General features: G+C 34.9%; 2 protein-coding genes and 1 long non-coding RNA gene across 4 annotated transcripts; 1 reads left to right on the forward strand and 2 right to left on the reverse strand.

Annotated features, from left to right (window-relative positions):
• Positions 1-439: 439 nt before the first annotated feature.
• LOC105282816 lies at positions 440-13,757 on the reverse strand. Of its 2 annotated transcripts, none has more exons than XM_011345057.3 (2): positions 13,056-13,757; positions 440-2,993 (listed from the first exon to the last, which is right to left on the reverse strand). In XM_011345057.3, exons 1-2 carry the CDS (start codon positions 13,070-13,072, stop codon positions 2,009-2,011), a joined length of 1,002 nt encoding a protein of 333 aa, XP_011343359.1. In that variant the 5' UTR covers positions 13,073-13,757; the 3' UTR covers positions 440-2,008. The 2 variants fall into 2 exon arrangements, with proteins under 2 accessions (XP_011343359.1, XP_011343360.1); XM_011345058.3 differs by lacking the exon at positions 13,056-13,757 and adding an exon at positions 4,948-5,136.
• LOC105282815 lies at positions 4,541-5,742 on the forward strand. Its single transcript, XR_002193548.2, has 2 exons — positions 4,541-4,726; positions 5,130-5,742. It is a non-coding gene; the product is annotated as an uncharacterized LOC105282815 (long non-coding RNA).
• Positions 13,758-14,070: 313 nt separating the features above from the next.
• LOC105282817 (E3 ubiquitin-protein ligase RING1) lies at positions 14,071-17,027 on the reverse strand. The gene is made up of 4 exons (XM_011345059.3): positions 16,718-17,027; positions 16,003-16,378; positions 15,542-15,844; positions 14,071-15,388 (listed from the first exon to the last, which is right to left on the reverse strand). The coding sequence occupies exons 1-4, from the start codon at positions 16,958-16,960 to the stop codon at positions 15,171-15,173; spliced, it is 1,140 nt and encodes a 379-aa protein (XP_011343361.1). The 5' UTR covers positions 16,961-17,027; the 3' UTR covers positions 14,071-15,170.
• Between the last annotated feature and the right edge of the window lie 764 nt (positions 17,028-17,791).

Below are 17,791 nucleotides of genomic sequence, written 5' to 3' on the forward strand. Positions count from 1 at the left end.
AAAATATTTTTCTTCATATTTCATGGAAAACTGTAGGATGGTATCATGCGAAGACAATTAATTTACACAAAACAAGTATTATTTTAAAACACGTTCTCGTTAGTCTTCAAACTTATACAGTCAGTTCCTAAAAGTTGTCCTGGAAGCAAACGCCTGATCGTCACCACCGCCACGTCCGTTGCTCACAGATATTAAAGTAAATGCGCCATAACGGGTTGCGAGTGGTTCTCATTCAAACGCAAAGTGGTCGAACAAGATCGTAAACAGAAATAAGTAGGTACATTAGATTTTTTCCGCACCATCTTATCAAATTACATAAGAATGACCAATATCAGAAATATCAATAATCTTTTTTTAATTATAGTCCACGAGTCTGTTCCTTATTAATAAAGATAGAGAGAGAGAGAGGGGGAGTCTATATTCTTTGTTATAATACTCATTACAGTTTAGAGCGCTGTTTTATTATGACTTATAATATACATATAAATATAAAAAAAATGTGTCGACAAAAATCGTGATATTGATGCACATAGAAAAATTCATATAAAAAACATATATTGTTCAGTCTTCATTAAAAGACTCCGCCCATGATTATGCGGAATCGTATTACATTGTGTGTGTGTGTGTGTGTCGCATGCTGCGTGCGTGTCATTGAAAATTTAATGTATTTAACACCACAAACCAATCATGCACAGTACATGTACTCATCATATGACAAATGCGTAAAAGTAGTATATTTTCGTTATAAAAATATATCATATATTTTATATAGTTGCTTATATAGCAGCAGGGAGAATATAGAATTAATAATTCCGCATTGAAAACGTCTCAGAGATTCCGAAAGAATCCGATTGGATGTGACATTTTATACATAAATTTCAAAGATTAAAAAATAGATTAAAAAAGTAATAAAAACTTTAAGGAACTTCTAATTTAGAACTCTGGAGGGAGGTATTAGCTTTCATATTGTATATCATTGTAGCATTATAGATCAGCATCATAAAAATATATATAATGCTGGTTTAACAAAGTAGAGATATATAGGATCTCCACGTATTTCTTCATTTGTTATTCATTATTTAAATCTTATTTAAATAAAAAAGCAAGTGGATAAAGAAATTACTTCATACGTAACATGATTTATCGTTACGTATATATGATTTGTTTGATATTTACGAGTTTTTAAATATACTAGCTTTTCACACACGTTACATACAAAGCATTTAATTATAGATTAATCGAAGTACAATACTATCATATTTTAATAACTAATAGTTTATAAAATGTAATGGAAAATGATAATTTAAATACAATACTTTCGTGGAAACATGTGTTTTCGGAATTCCTTATTCACTTGTTTCTTCGTAGTTTCTTCATAAAAATTCATATAAATTCGCTTATTCAATAATGCAAATACAAATGGCCCATCTGTGATTTCTTCATGGAATGAATAAAATATGATATCATAAAATCGAACATATACATGAACAAAAGTAGTTATCATCATCAAAAATTACGACAAGATTTACATTTGTATTTGTAACATTTATTGAGTCAGTTAAAATGTTCGGTTCAATTTTGCAAATCAATTTACATGTAATACGGACGACAATGTTGAATGTCTGCATCATAGACGATGATGATTACTTCATTTTGATGAATGATTTGTTCCTACTAGATTTAATGAAATAAAATTTGACGCAAAAATCGAATCGAAACTTTTTAACTGACTCAATGCTCAATACATCTCTTAAGCAACGTGATACAATAATCTATATATTTATAACAAAACTGAAATAGTTTGTAGTGTGCACATAGGCTCGAATAAAAATAATCATGTGTGATAAAAAGCTTCGTTTCTTTCTCTTCCTTTTTTCTCTTCTCTATTCTATCATTGTCCATTTCTAGGACGTTATTTATTTCTGTATAAACAGAATGCTAGGTATCCGCTTAAGTTAACAGGTTCGCGGGCCATTTAAAATTGCGTGTAATTAAATGAATAGTCGAATTAAGGCAGGAGAGGATGATAATATACTGGCTTGCGGCTTTTCTCCATAATATAGAAAGCCTTGGGTTTGCCATTTCCAGAGAAGTTCTTATGAATGCTGTTGGAACCTATCTTAGTAGCAATTGGCGCATAATACGACATGGCAGCTTTCTTTCGATGCTTCTTTATCTTCGGCGCAGCGTTTCTTGAGCCGTGAAGTTCGTTAGTTAGGCGGATCCTGTGCATGCTCAGATCGTCCAGTCTATATGTCTTGTCAGTAACATCGTTGCCGCTTTTCTTCGTCAGCTCAAACTTAACATTGTCATTGTCAGAATAATTAAGTATCTTATCGTTATTTCTGACATGTTTCGTCGCTGGTGTCTTTTGACGAGGTTGAAGTTTGTCATTAGTAGCGTGCTCATAATTCTTGTTGGCTTGTTGGACATCGAGAGGGTAAAGTTTATTCAGCATGGTCCTTATAGAGGACGTCTGCTGTTGCATCTTCATATCCTCCAATTTTTTTCTAGTTTGATCGATTTTCAGTTGATTCAACTGCAGGCGTTTCTTTTCTGTTAGCTTTTTCACGACCGGTAAGTTCCAGTGGTATATTTTGGCAGGCTTACCGTTCCCTTGGAATCCAACTGGGAAATTCGGACCAGTCTTGGTTACTTTATCATCGTTAACGGATTTGTGGGGCTTCGTAATAGTATAGTACGGAGGACTGGCCGGAAGCTTCACAATGTAAACGTGGCTGTCGCGATGTCCGTGACGACGGCTGTAAGGCTGATGGTGACGTGTTTGCAAGCTGAACCTTGGTGGTTCGGGCCCAGCCAACCGCTTCTTGTGATGTCCATCGGGTATTTGAAGAGGCGCCAATCCCAGTCGATTTAAGATTGCTGCGTTGCTTGTGTGAACAGTTTCAAAACTAGACAAATTCTCCTCGGAGGTAATCGCCATGCCAAAACCACTGGATAACAGCAGCAGCAACCCAACTAAACAATATAATCTGAAACAAAAATTGTATATATGTATTCAACTATATAATATACTATATAATATACACATTGTGGTCCATAAATTTTGAGACAGGATTAATATAAAATAAAACACCAGAATAATATTTAAAAATTTCTTTTTTTTCAAAATAGTCTTAAGTGAATAGAAATTTTTGAATAGAAATACCAGCAACGCGTTATCCTCTTTGTCGCATGTTTGGGCGCGTTGCTACGAGATACGCCTTCCACCGTGTCTAAAGCACTCTGCTTATTATTCCGCTCGATGTACGAAATGCGCTCTAATTTGCTAATTTTTATTTATAACTCTTCAATTATTACAAAGGTCGCGAAACGATACAGGACTTTTCGATTCAACTCAACACATATTACTTCTCCATACGAGCGTTGGCTAAAACTTTACCGGACGCTCTGTCTATAGAATTATAACAAAAGTCTGTTTTGTTACAATTCTACACTCACACACTTTTATCACAATTTGTTTTATATGTATTTAAGTTGGATGGAACGGTTTTTGCTCTGTTTTATAGTATCTTGGCTGTATAATCTCATGCATTGATCCTCCGCATAGTATAATATTTGACGAATCTACTACAACAGTTCCTTTAAAGATTGCTGAAATTTCACGGTGAATCACCGACCGTTTAATTTGATGCGCCAACTGATACGCCTATTAGCGTTAATTAATTGTAATAACAACATTTCTATGTGAAAAATTTTCATTAATTAACTAGTAAAATTATTATACATGAGCTTTAAATATCGTCTCGCTTTACCATAAATACGTGACAATAATTTCCTTAAGGGGGGAGCCTGCTTTAGAACGTTGAAAATAAGGTATAATTTTACGAATTTTTTTGGAGAAACTATACAGCGGATCATTATAAAATTTTGATGCATTTATTAGTACATGTTTAAAGATAAAAAAAATTATTTTTTGATTTGAATATATCGCCTGTAGAGGTCGTCCTGGAGGCATCTTAGTGCAGCCGGCATTGTAAATTGGTGAGCATTCTCCTGCCTCCAAATTTCATCCAAACTGAAAAATTGAAATATTTTCTCGTTATTTATGAATTCCCATCGTCGATGAACCTTTAATATTCATAAAAACATTAAGTTAAACAATTACTTTTGCATGAAAAAGTTCAACAACTTTGCCTAAAAATCGTACTTTTGTGTTCTAAGCTCCACCATTTTGGCACTTTTCAACTTTTTTCTTCTCTCTTTGGTTCATCGACGATGGGAATTCATAAATAACGAGAAGATATTTCAATTTTTCAGTTTAGACGAAATTTGGAGGCAGGAGAATGCTCAGCAATTTGCAATGCCGGCGACGCGGCTGCACTAAGATTTCTCCAGGACGACCTCTACAAGCGATATATTCAAATAAAAAAATAATTTTTTTTATCTTTAAACATGTACTAATAAATGCATCAAAGTTTTATAATGATCCGCTGTATAGTTTCTCGAAAAACAATTCGTAAAATATACCTTATTTTCAGCGTTCTAAAGCAGGCTCCCCCCTTAATGTATCGCTACGCTCCACTGATTTATGTTTTATAGCTATATAATTTGATAATTTTGAAAAAGAAATCATTTGTCAGCAGGCAAAGCCGGATCAGTGTGAACTCGTCTCGCTAAACGGGTGCTCACAACTCAGAGACTGGAATCCTGGATAAGCCGCGTAATTGGCTCCGGAGTGGATCCGGAGACCAAGCCTTCTCGCGTGAGTAATGCAGCGTTGCCAATACCGAAACTCTACTATCGGATTTAGGAGAGAAATGTTCATAAATTATTCTAAATATCCGCAACGAAACATAGCACAAGCAGTGATCGAAAAAGGTTGACAAGTACGAAGCATCATTGTTCTAAACGGTCTTCTTACAAGTTGGCCTCGATCGTATAAGGAAGTATGAACGCTCTCAAGGATCTCGTCTTCATACATACCATTTTCTATTCTGCTCCTATTCATCCGCATGCAAGTTGCGACCGCATTCTTTTAAGAATGCGGTTTCGCAAGAAACTGATAAAGAACGTAAAATGCTGAGACCAAGCTAATACTAGAAAATATATCGTTTAATTCCTGTTCAGTTATTTTTTTCAATTTTCGCATTTTTCTCAATTTCCAGTAATTGTTTTGAAAAAAGAAACAACAGATATATAGTTTTTGGAATAGCGAGAAGCAACAGGGAATCCTGAAGATAGATCCTGAACACTCTGAACAGTCCATGTACGTATATGCTATGTATGCTGTGCTGGAAAGCATAAACATGTAAAGTTTACGCTTCATTAAATACATGATTTAATATCTAAAAAGAGAAGTATTACATTCTGTTAACTTAAATCTTTTCCAGTAGTAAGTTGCTATTCACGGCTGTTCACAAGAAGTGTATTCAATAGAAAGAGGAACAGGAAGCAGAAGCACACTTATACTTGTTCCTGCAGATTTCCATTCACGTTTTAAATGGAACTCGTGAGTATCTGTTGTGTTGAAAGCAATCATCAACAAGATTAATAACAACTATGGAATAATTACAATTCAATAGAAAGTTAAGAAAGTACCATTATTATTTAAACATTCTTAAAGATTATAAAAATATTTATTTAAAAAATTATTAAATAAATTGTTAATCATTCCTATTATATTAATAATAAAAAAGGGTATAATTAAAAACGGAAATATTGCATAAGAAATTTTTGGTATCGTTGAACAGTAAAACAATAAGAGAAAAAAGGAGCGAATGAAAAAAGAAAAAAAAAGAATAATACAAGAGATCTGATTGTGAAATAAGGAAACCAAATCAGGCAAGTAAAACTAGAAAGGCGAATAAAAATAAAATATTAAGTTTTACATTATTAATCACATTCAAAACGTCCATTTAATGTTTTTTCTTTTCTTTCTTTATTGCACTCTTTATTGCCTTTTTCTCATTTACTTTTTCATTTATTTCAAGAATATTTTCTACATCATCTATTTTTTCTCTTTCTTGCAGGCTCTTTCTCACTGTAGATCTGATCGAACTGCGCTTGGTGCGAACGCAGTGCAAGAAAGAACTTGGTCATTGAACTTTCTGTGTGAACCTGACTGATTCTACTTACAAGGAAAAGGACGGAACTGTTCTTTACTCATGTGGATACACTTCGGATATATTATATAATCTGTGTAGAAATAATGATATATTTTTTAAATATTTTTAAGAATTAAACATGCACGTTGAAATCGTGAAATACATTCTCTTTTTTTCTTTCTAAGCAAATATCGGCGAAGTAATAAGAAATATAAGAAAATATATTAAATAAAAGTTTTGAAGCTTACGTCTTTATCATAGACAATAATGTCTAATCAGTTACAGTTTACCATTTCTTGCGAAAATGTTCTGCAATTTGTATCAAATTAGTTTTGCACAATAAGCGCAGTTTTATACAATGAACGTGTGCCAATTGAAAATATGCATGCGAAATCTGTCCATAAAAAAAGCGAACTTTAGTAATTTATATTTATAACATTATTTAGTAATGGCGTGCTAATGAAAAGCGCTAACGTGACGCGAAACATCACATGCTGGTGAGACTACGTAGTGGAATTCTTTAGTATTATTCTGTCTCCAGTCACATCACGCTATGTTGCTCCGTTTACGATATACAGCTGCTTAAGTGAACTTGTGTTCGATGCCCGTGATGATTTTTTGATACTAGAAACATGCTGCACCACAAAAATGCGCCCGCACACGCATCGCTCTTTATCCGCGACTTTTTAGCGAAACGACCGTCGTTCTCCAACTCCTCCTGCTCACCCAACTTGGTCTCTGCAGATTTTTTCTTATTCTCTAAGCTGAAGTCGATCTTAAGGTCACCCCTCTCTCTCTCTCTCTCTCTCTGTGTGCGTGTGTGCGTGTGCGTATTCCCTAACCAGAAACTACTACAATAGTAGGAATCTGCGTACTGTACCAGAGAACGTGTTCTAGGAAACATTCCGACAGTGGACAAACGCTGGTGCATCAAGAATGGAGGAATACTTTGAAGAGGATAATTTTTAAATAAACAAATTAATTTTTTAAAAAAGTTTGTTGCTTTTTTATGGACAGATCTCTTACACATAATGCACGGTAGAGTATGTCAAATATATATTCTTACATCAAATAGATATTCACGAAGAATCTATTAATGCTTATTAGATCTGCTTATTAAATAACATTCAGATAATTGATTGAATGTATCAAGAATATTAAAAATAGTGGCACAAACTTTGGTAGATTTTTCAACGATTTCGAACATTTTTAACGTCGCATGGAACTACTCGGTTGTTCATCACATCGCTTCGCTTTGTAGCTCCTGAAATATTCATGAGTGAACCAGCCAAACGAGCATATCCGATGCACACACTCCGACGAAACCCAGACTCCTCTTCTTCCCGTCCATTCGTATCGGCTCTTTGACCTCAGCACCATTCTGCATAACGGTGCATCGGCCTGAACGTTTGCCTATTATGTCACTATATTCGTGTAAGGATATTGCACTGATGTACCGTAAGTTCGGTCCAGACTGACGCTTCTTTAGTTTTTCGAGGAAATATACGATCAACCTTTCTAGTATAATACCCAGGCAGCACATGTTAGCCTAATATACGTTTCTTAGACGTATCTAATGTCTAAGAAACATAAAGTACCATTTAAGAAACGGTTTAAATAGAAACCGTTTTTAGACCTAAATTTTAAAAACGTATTTTTCACGTTTCCACGGAAACGAAAAATGTGTTTTATTAAATTGATTTGAAATTATATAATTAATATAGAAAAAATAGTAATTTCTACTTACTTTGCGAGTATTAATTATTTTTGCATCATACGTTTCAATGTACTCGATTATGGAACAAGAGACAAAAATCAACACAAGTGTGTGTGATTCCCACCTCTGATTCACCAAGCGACCGATAGATGGCCAGGCCAGACGTGACGTTCTCGCAAGTAACATTTGTGTTATCACCTTATAAATAACCATCCGGGAAACCGATCCAATACTCTTTTCTTCTTCTTTTCTTTTGAAACTTTTGAGATCACTATTGCTTGAAGTGATATTTCAAAAGAGTGAGATTCCACTACACGAAATTTAGAGAGTAATTCATAAAATATAAAAATCTAGTTGTTTACAAAAATGTGACTTAACTCTGTCTATCTTTGAGGCACTGATATATAGAATTGATAAATATTTTTCTGATGGTTTCTGAAACGGTTTTTTGCCGAAAAAGAAACGTTTCTCCTAACGTTTTTTCGTTGGACATTTTTCTCCTAAATAAACGTTTCAATAAAATAGTTATGAAACGTTACGGCAAAACGTTTATGAAACGGTTTTGAAACCAATGTGCGCTGCCTGGGTAATAACGCAAATAAACACGATTCGTTTCTATAACAGCTGAAATTTCAACTGCAAACTGTAAACGTATGTCTTGGAGCAAAGAACACAAATAATGTACATATCAAAGAGATATCTACCAATTAATTGCTGAAATGTACGATATATATACTTTAATATCCTCATCGTCCAATAGACGTACGATAATTTTTATTATTTTATTATCACGATGTATTCTTCAAAACTCATTTTGTACAATAATGTCTGTAACATTCCTCCTATGATACACGATCATCATATATCAACTGCAGTCTTGCTGTCAGGATTTATTTTGTATGAGGAGTATCTCTGTATCTACTTCTTCAAACTGTCTCCGCTGCATTCGCGTGATTGAAGACTGCGAGCTAATTATCACTAATTATGACTGAGTATAATTTGAGAGAGAGAGAGAGAGAGAGAGAGAGAGATTGTGAAAATAAAAGCAATAAAATAGTAAAGAGATTATGATTTTCTGATATCAACAGTTTCAAATTTTGGTCCAACTTTTCCGTACATTTACCTGTACCGGAATGTCACTAACGACCACACGTGATGTGCATACCCAAGGAATAAAATGAAGAAAAGGAAATAATGAAAACGCCAATAAAAAGATCCATGTTCGCACTACTCAGGTGTTGATCAGCATTCGTGTTGTTAGACACACGTTTACGATCTTTAACGATGCGACGTTTAAAGCGTCTAGCTATACATGTATCTCGCAAGCTGCACCTACGTGGAAATGTATCCTGCGTATATATCTCAATAAACAAAATCATATCCCATGCTTTATTCATTTCTTCTTTACTCATAGATCTAACTTAACAAATAAATTTCCTGCCTCTAAATCTTCCTTCTCCTCTCTCTCTCTTTATTTCTCTCTCCCTGTTTTTCTCTTCTTTCTTTGTCTCCCTTTTTCCCTGCCATTCTCCCTCCCTCGTCATGCCGTATTATCTTGAGGCTACAAAACAAGTAAAATCCACTCTCCATAAGAAAATATCTTTAAAGAGGAAGAGATAGGATAGTCTCACATAATTAATATAACATCACACGTAAAGATATTTAAACAATTTTTGTATGATTTTATAGACAATGTGTTTATAACGCAATATAAGTTTCTTCATGTATACGGCGGTTTCTTCATATATGTGCTTTAATGTGTTCGTTTTTAACAAAAATAATTATATTTCTATGTAATTATTTTTTACTTTGTATAAAATACAAACAAGTACGTATACTCTTTAATGTAACAAGTATGTGCATGCTTTATTTGCTTAGAAACTGTCAGTATCTGTTTAACGAAGAAATATGAAAAGGTAATTGGTAAAACACATATGGTGCAGGGTGCAAATTACAGGAAAAAGCTATCGCACGAGTTTCCATAGTCCGTGTAATAATCTGCGATGAGCTGATTACACTCTTGACGTATGGAATGCGTGAAAAAATCAACGTGATTTGCAGGAACTGTTGGAGCACACGGGTTTACGTATCTATATCATCTTCCCTTTCTCGTTTATTTTTCCCTTCATAACGTCGATCCCTCCACCCTCCACAGTCGGTGACTAATGCATGAGGCACGGCGCGAAGGACAATATTGGTGAGACCATTAATCAAGCGAAGGAAAATAATTGCGCATGGGCGAACTTTGACGCAAAAAGGCACTCCCCATATGTCAGCTAATACCACTTCCCGGAAATTCAGCAATTGCATCGTACATAATCTTTTTATGTGATATTGATATTAAATCTTCGTACTATATTATACATATTAAATATCACTCGAGCGGAACTGTGAAATTATGATAACTGATCAATGGCACGGTCAACGATGCGACTGAATGGCTGAATTTTTTTACATACAAAAATAACGTCAAATGATAACGTAAATGATATATAATTTATCTTCCATATAATCCAAAATCTTTATAGTGATAATCACAGTATATTTTGTTCCTCCGACTTTACTCGAAGTTAATATTAACCACGCTGAAAAATCCTGTTCTGCAATTAATGATTCAGAACACCCAAATAATCGGCGTTCACCGTTTGGCATACCTTCCGGTATAAATTCCTTGTGGATGATTCCTTACAAATCGAAGAAAAAACGGTAAGTATAATGCCTTGATTCGGTTCTTCTGTATGCGCACTCTCTTCGGTTCTTTTTTTCCCTATCATTCCACACTCTCGTTTTATGAGTGGCTCACATTGAAAACATTATATTTCATCACCAATGTTTTTCATGAAATCCGAATCAATATCAACCGCTCTTAGCGGTCTTTTTGCAGTGCTCTACTCTGGCGTCTTTTTGATCCTGCGTCTACAGGACGAAGCGTGCACTTCCGTTTGCTCAAATCCTCGACCAGAATTTGATCTATGGCGCTTCTAAGTATGTCAGCTTCTTGGTAAGCCTGGGTTAGAAACCCAGCGGTCCGATCGAAGGGTTTCAAGCTCTTTTTGCACGTTTTCGGAGGTACGACTTATTTTTGGCGGCGATGCTCGTGAAGCGCCTATCCTACCTGCCTCACGAAATTGAGCATACCATCTAAGAACATTGGAACGATCCAAACAATCACTACACACTATTTGTCATTTCGTACACAGTAAAAAATAAAATGTTAATTTTAACATTTTTTGCATGTCCCAGAAAGTCCACTCTAAATTTTAAGTTAAAGTAACTCATTCGTCATATGTTACTTCTTGACAAACTAGAAATGTTAAGTAATTAACACAATACTTTACATTTATTTTTGTTATTGTAACTTTAAGTGTGATGTAAAAATAACATACAAAGTAATTGAAAACTACATGGAAGAGAAGTTACAATAACTCATCAGAAAAGTTGATAGAACATTTTCGTTCGTACAATATGAACATTTACTTTTTATGTTATATTAACACATGATAGTAATTTCAACTTAAATTATTTTTGATAGAAACATTTAATTTTAGTAAATTTGATTATTTTATATGTCAAAGTTCATGATTATTTGAAGATTTACTTTAACTTCTTTTAGAATGTTAAACTGACTTTGTGACATGTTGATTGTTTAAAATTATTGTGTTAAAAGCATTTCAAATAATATTCCATTTCTAAGAGACATACACGATGTTAAGTTATGAAGTTAACATTAATGTAACATATAAAATTGTTATAAAAATAATAACATATCAGTTGTATGTTAATTTTACATTGAAGTAGTAATCAAAACATGGCAACACAAGAAAATTTTAACATATGGACGCACAATTTTTAACGGTGTATACGTTCGTGTACGTTTCGCCAGCTGTTTTGTCCAGCTTAAAACAACATTTAATATCGGCTCTTTGCTTCATAGTAAATTTTCGAGCGTCGATAAGGTATTGTTGCATTTAACGTCTAAAAAACTAATGATGCAGACATGCTTTGAACTTTTCAGTTAAAATGTTAGGTTTCGAAATGCAACCATTCATCAAGAGATGACGTTGCAGAAATTTTTTTTAAATTAGTTGTATCAGAGCCTGTGAGACCGTGTATATCTTCTATAACTTATAAAATAATTTTTTAATTATGATTCACCGAAGCTTTTATTTCTGTTGAAAGTCTGCTTGAAAGAGAGAGGAACGACACAAAGCCAAGCACGATAAAATTCTAGAAGAAAAGAAAAAAAAATAAGAGAGAGAGCAAGCAGGATAGATGGGAGCAGGATAAGGGGAGAACGAACAGGCGGAGTGGTCGAAGAAGCGAAAAGTCAATATTACGCGCCATGAGAGATGCGTTGGCATTATTATTACCATATTAAAATTCATCGAACAGCAAGAGCGTATCTCGGCAAAGTTAATTCACCGTGTGCGTCTGGTTCATGAATTTTCAATATCCTATGTTTCCGCATAAACAATCAGTCGAATAATAGCAAATATGCTAGCGGTTTTTGATTACTTCAAACTCGAATTCAATTTTCGTATTCGAATATGATTCAAATAATGCCGCGGGCAATCGAATAAGAATAAACAAAATTCCAAGTAAAATGCAAGATAAATCAAACCGAAACAAATCACTTCGTTTTGGCTTGATATATGTATTTTGGAGAAAAGGAGAAATTCCCAAAAACGTTTTCAGGGAATCATAACTAAATATTAATATATAATTTTGATTACGGATTATGCAAATACAGCACAAACGAGTGTTATATATCTTGCATACATCGCAAAAGTGAACATGTATCTTTGTACAAGCGACTTTCCGTACGTATAAAAAAGAAGAATGCACAAGAAATTCGTAATATTTGTATTAACTACGTTTGTTTTATGTTTGCACTGACTACATGTGTTGTAGAAAAATATGCAACTTAGAGAATGCCATTCAAACTCTTAATAATTTGCGGAAATTTTAAAAGCATTACTATTATAACGCAAAACACATTATAATCATTAAACATAGCGAAATATGAATAATGGTAAATCATGTTGTTTACATTATAAGCATATTTAAAAATCGTATATTATTGACGAGTTATTAAATCAATAGACCGTACTTTGTCAATGTTCTTATAGATTGTTTTCACAGACAAGTATAAAAACAAAATAATCCGCAAAAGAGCTTTTAACAGAAGCCTCCACTCGAAATGTACATGTGAAACGTGGCTTAACCGAATCAAAGTAATTATTTAAAAATGAATTGAGAGGTGGCCTTACCTAAATTGTATGCACATATTTTTCCAAGTTACCGAACAATCGGATAAACACGCACAGTAGAGATTTTAATTGCTGTATGAGTGTGAAATTTGCGTGGAGCCGAGGCACTAAATTAAAACGTAATGATGAAGCAAACGAAACGAGCGCGCGACGACGACTAGACTCGCACCGATTTCAGGCAAGACGAGTACGAACGAGAACGGCACGGAGCGCGGCGGTGAGCACCGAAGATACCCGAAGTTTTCTTTGAAAACCCAATTATCGCGACTTCGCGTGAGTCCTTTACCGCAATCTTATTTGATTTACGTATTTGAGTTCTCAAACAAATGGCACATGATAAAAAGTACTCCTCTTTTTTATTGCGAACATATATATATATATATATGTATAGGCACACACATGCGCGTGCATTCAATGCACACGCGCATACGCAGATGTTTGTACATACAGGGTGTCCCAGATTATCGCGCATCGTCTGTTAACAGCACATTGCTGAGATCATCTAGATATGAAAATTCGAATACATGATAAAAACATCAGAATTATTATATTGCAGTTTTTAAACAGAAAGCGGTGAAATTGGTCAATTATATCATTTAAAGTTCGCGAACTCAGACAAGACACGTCGTACAGTAGCAAAGTCTCACCTCAAATATCACAAATTTATTCATTAATATTGATTTTATCTCTTTCCTCCTCTTACTTATTTTGCACCCACATTTTGCTCTCTCTCTCTCTCTCTGTTTCTCTTGACATTAATTATTTTGTAATCAAGAACAGCGAATTCACGGCACCTTGTTGGAGAGAGCAATACACACTACAAAAATTTATTTTTTAAATAATCTTTTTATTGCCTTCTCTACTGCTCTAACAGAAAATTGAAATATGTGTATCTTGAACAATCTTATGAGAAATATCAACTAAAATCGAACAATTATACGTGATATTTAAACACACTCGAAATATATTCAAAAATATCTTTAATCAAAAAATTACGGACGGTGCAGTTTGAAAATTTTTGTTTTTTTTGTTAATTTTTGCCATAACGTAACACCGTAACGTATATTACTTCCAAAACAAAGGATCGCACTTTCATATGTACATACATTCTTTTCTAAAAACGATATAGAGGCATTTAAATAAATTAATTAAAAGCTACCCAGACCATTAATGATAGAACATATGTACCAATAAATACCGAATTTCTGCAGAACTTATATGCAACAAAAGATAAATGCAAATTGGCTATAGGTTTTATTCATACATTCATTCATATATTCCACGGTTTAATTGAATCCTGGGCGACTATATAATGCATTTCAAATTTAAGCGACAATCATATATCCCGAAAAGTATGCACTCATTTGCGAGGAAAAGTTATTAAATATCTTGAGTTAATCATCGATATACTGACTTAACTGTGGTCCTTCATTAATATAGAATACAGATACATATTTTTCCCTTTTCTTTGAAATTTTCTGGAAAGTGATAATTCCCATAATAGCAATTTTAACCGAAATTGTTGAAAACAATTGCATAATTAATAGCAGAATTCAGTAAATTCTTTAACGCTTCAATTAACTATAATGCAAAATTTATATTTCTTGGTTATTAGCATTTTATCATAAAAATGATAAAATATTCGGAGATGAAGATTTATCATTTATAATACTTAATTGTATCAAAACGTAGTCAAATATACGTTAATATAAATTGCAGGAATAAATATATATTAAATATCTCCGAATAAAATGTAATTCGATAAAAGACATTCAGTTAAGTCACAAGATACGGCTTTATAGCGGTGTTTAATTTGAAGTGTAAAATGCAGGGACATACAATGCCGCTTAAATTAATCTGACAAACGCTTCAATTACCTTATCCATCTTCTATTAATGATACGCGTCTCTTTCCTCTCGGTTAAAAGCAAGGAAGATGATCACTGGTTCTAACAAGACATTAAAACAGATCGAAATGGTGGAGATACAATCTAATATATCAACGATACGTATTCTTCATACTTAATGCATTATACTATACACTGATCAGTTCTTTTCCTCTTTTCGGAGCGGAATTTGACTAGCTTCCGTCCAATTGATATTTTCGAGGCCTTCCCTAGGTCTTCTTCCACGAGTAGTACATCTCCAAAGGTCGATTGACCCGCCAGAATTTGTCGTTCACCTGCCGTAAGGTTTGCGAACCGCTCAGCACTACGAGCTGTCCGGGTGAAGGCGCAATATAAATACAGAAATTTAACAGTCTATCCGATTCCGATAATTCAGTGTCCAGGTCCAATGTTAAACGCATCGCCAGATATTTGCTCAAATGGTCCACTGCGAAAATAAATGGCCTATATTCATATTGGAGTTCGCATGTCCATCCCTTTCTTCACATATATGCACATGTTTATAGGATTTTAAGAAAGCGCAAATCATTTCTTATCATAGCTATACGCTTCTTAGCTACGATTCCGCAGATTATCTCACCTGTGGCATTCGCCGTTGTTTTTATGTACCGAATACTATTTTCTTTTAACGCCTTTATCAGGGAGTTATCGCCAGCCATCTCCGTGGGATGTGGTTTGAACACAAGCTCAATCTCATTGAGCATTAGGGGTTCGCTAGGACCTTCGCCTTCCGTGTCAACCATAGAGTCACCGCCGCCAGTCTCAGCTTCGGCACTAGAAGAATCATTCTCAGAATTTTGGAGGCTTTTCTGTCGCTTCGGTGGCTTTGGGATTTGATTCGCTGGATTTGGTGATGGTGTAGTAGAATTTCTCGATGTTGTTCCTGGATAAGTACATGTAAAAACAAGGCTGATGTAACAAAGATGTCTATTATAAGCTTACAAGGTGTCATAATCTTGCCAGAAATGGCTAAACTATTTTCTCTTCTTTGCTCGTTGTCGAGAAACACTATTGATATTCTAAAAATTATTAATCGCTTACCTCCACTGTTCAAGGGTCCTGTTGTGCTCTGAGAGGAATCACTCTGATTCGCCAAATTTGTGGATGGATTTGGCGTTGTAGGCGCACCAATGTTCAGCGCATTATTGTAGGAGGATGCGTTACTGGCATTTTCAGATTCGTTGGCGTTTTTTCTCGAACGCTGCGGACGATTCTGACTTTGTAGTTTGATACCTTCCGTGATGGAATTAACAAGTGCAGCTTGCGAATGTGACTTGTTCAATTTAGCTAAAACACGTTCCTGGTGAGCCTCATACTCGTCTCTGCTGGGATATATTTTTGAAATTAGCAGATCAAAATTTGGATCTGGCCTGAGAGATCGTTTGGAGACCAACTTCTTTCTGCATGTAGGACACTCCTATAAACACGACGAAAAGAAATGATTGGACATAGAAGTGATTTGCCGAAAGAATTAATCTTCTTCAAATAAAGATCATGTTTCAATAAATTTTATTTTTTTATTTACAACAGAATATTTCTCGTTGCGGAAGGACATGTAATTAAAAGTAATGTCAGCTCAGCAGGCAATCTTGGACAGGAGATTTTGACGGAATAAATCATACACAAATGAATGATAAAATCATAATTTATGTCACAGATTCGTGACAGAAAATTCGATCATCTTCCTCATGAAAGGATACGTAACTTATGATTCTACCCGCAGGATAAATGTAAGTTTATTGCTACGTCAACGTACCTTGTTACCGCTCCGCAAAGCTGTAATAATGCAATCGGAGCAGAAGCGATGTAAACACTCCTTCGTGGTCATTGTCTTTTTAAGCATATCCAAACAAATAGGACACATGAGCTCACTGTGCAAACTTCGCGGACTAACCGCGATTTCTGTATTATCGGTGATTGCATCCTGCGGTGTACGATGCAGCTCGTACAACGATAATTCCCAGGTTTTATTAAGGCCGACTTGTTCCGTGGATGCCATCTTGATTACATATGATCGTATCAACGTATACACTCGTGAAAGCAAATGGCTGCATTCAGCGGAGAATGGAGCGATGGAACCATGTAAGCATAGACTATAGACCTTATAGATAGATGGACTGGCCATTGGCTGGTTTCTCCGCCGACTATTGGTTCGCCATGGCAGAATCAGGCTGAATTCACATGGCACGTATTTTCTGCGTAACGCCTAACCGCGTAACCAATCACATTGTTTCATTTGGATATCAGCTTCCGCAGGCGAAGATGTGATTGGTCGACGCAAGTTACGCTCTATGGGACGGCACCCTAAGGGTGCCGTTACATGGAGCGTAACTTGCGTAAGCGTAACCTGCGTAACCTAGTGAGTAGCTAGAATAGGCACACTGCGTATTCTAGTAAATTACTAGAATGTACGCTATTCTGAAAATTCCATTTTACATGGCGCGTACTTTGCGTTAAATGCGCATAAAGAGTAACAAGCCTGACCAATAACAGATCAGGACTTCTGTTGTACAATACAACAGAAATAAATCGATTGGTTGTTATTATTTAAGCGTGTTGCTAAATACGCGTCATGTGAAATAGATACTTTGATGTAAGAATGTGTTGAAGCGTAATATATGTGTGTAATGTATGTCGAGTATGCGTGCAATAACCTAAATAAAGTATACGGAGTGGTTGACTGGTTGACGACGCGTGTCTAGCACAAAAAACCTGGAATCTCTTAAACATGGATTCTAATCTTGTATTAGCGGTTCTTGCCAACAAATTATATTTATTGTTACGATATGGTTTTCATCGATGCTGATGTGATCTTCTCCTTCAACGTACT

The sequence above is a fragment of the Ooceraea biroi genome, chromosome 7 (genome assembly GCF_003672135.1).
Source record: "Ooceraea biroi isolate clonal line C1 chromosome 7, Obir_v5.4, whole genome shotgun sequence".
NCBI lineage: Eukaryota > Metazoa > Arthropoda > Insecta > Hymenoptera > Formicidae > Ooceraea > Ooceraea biroi.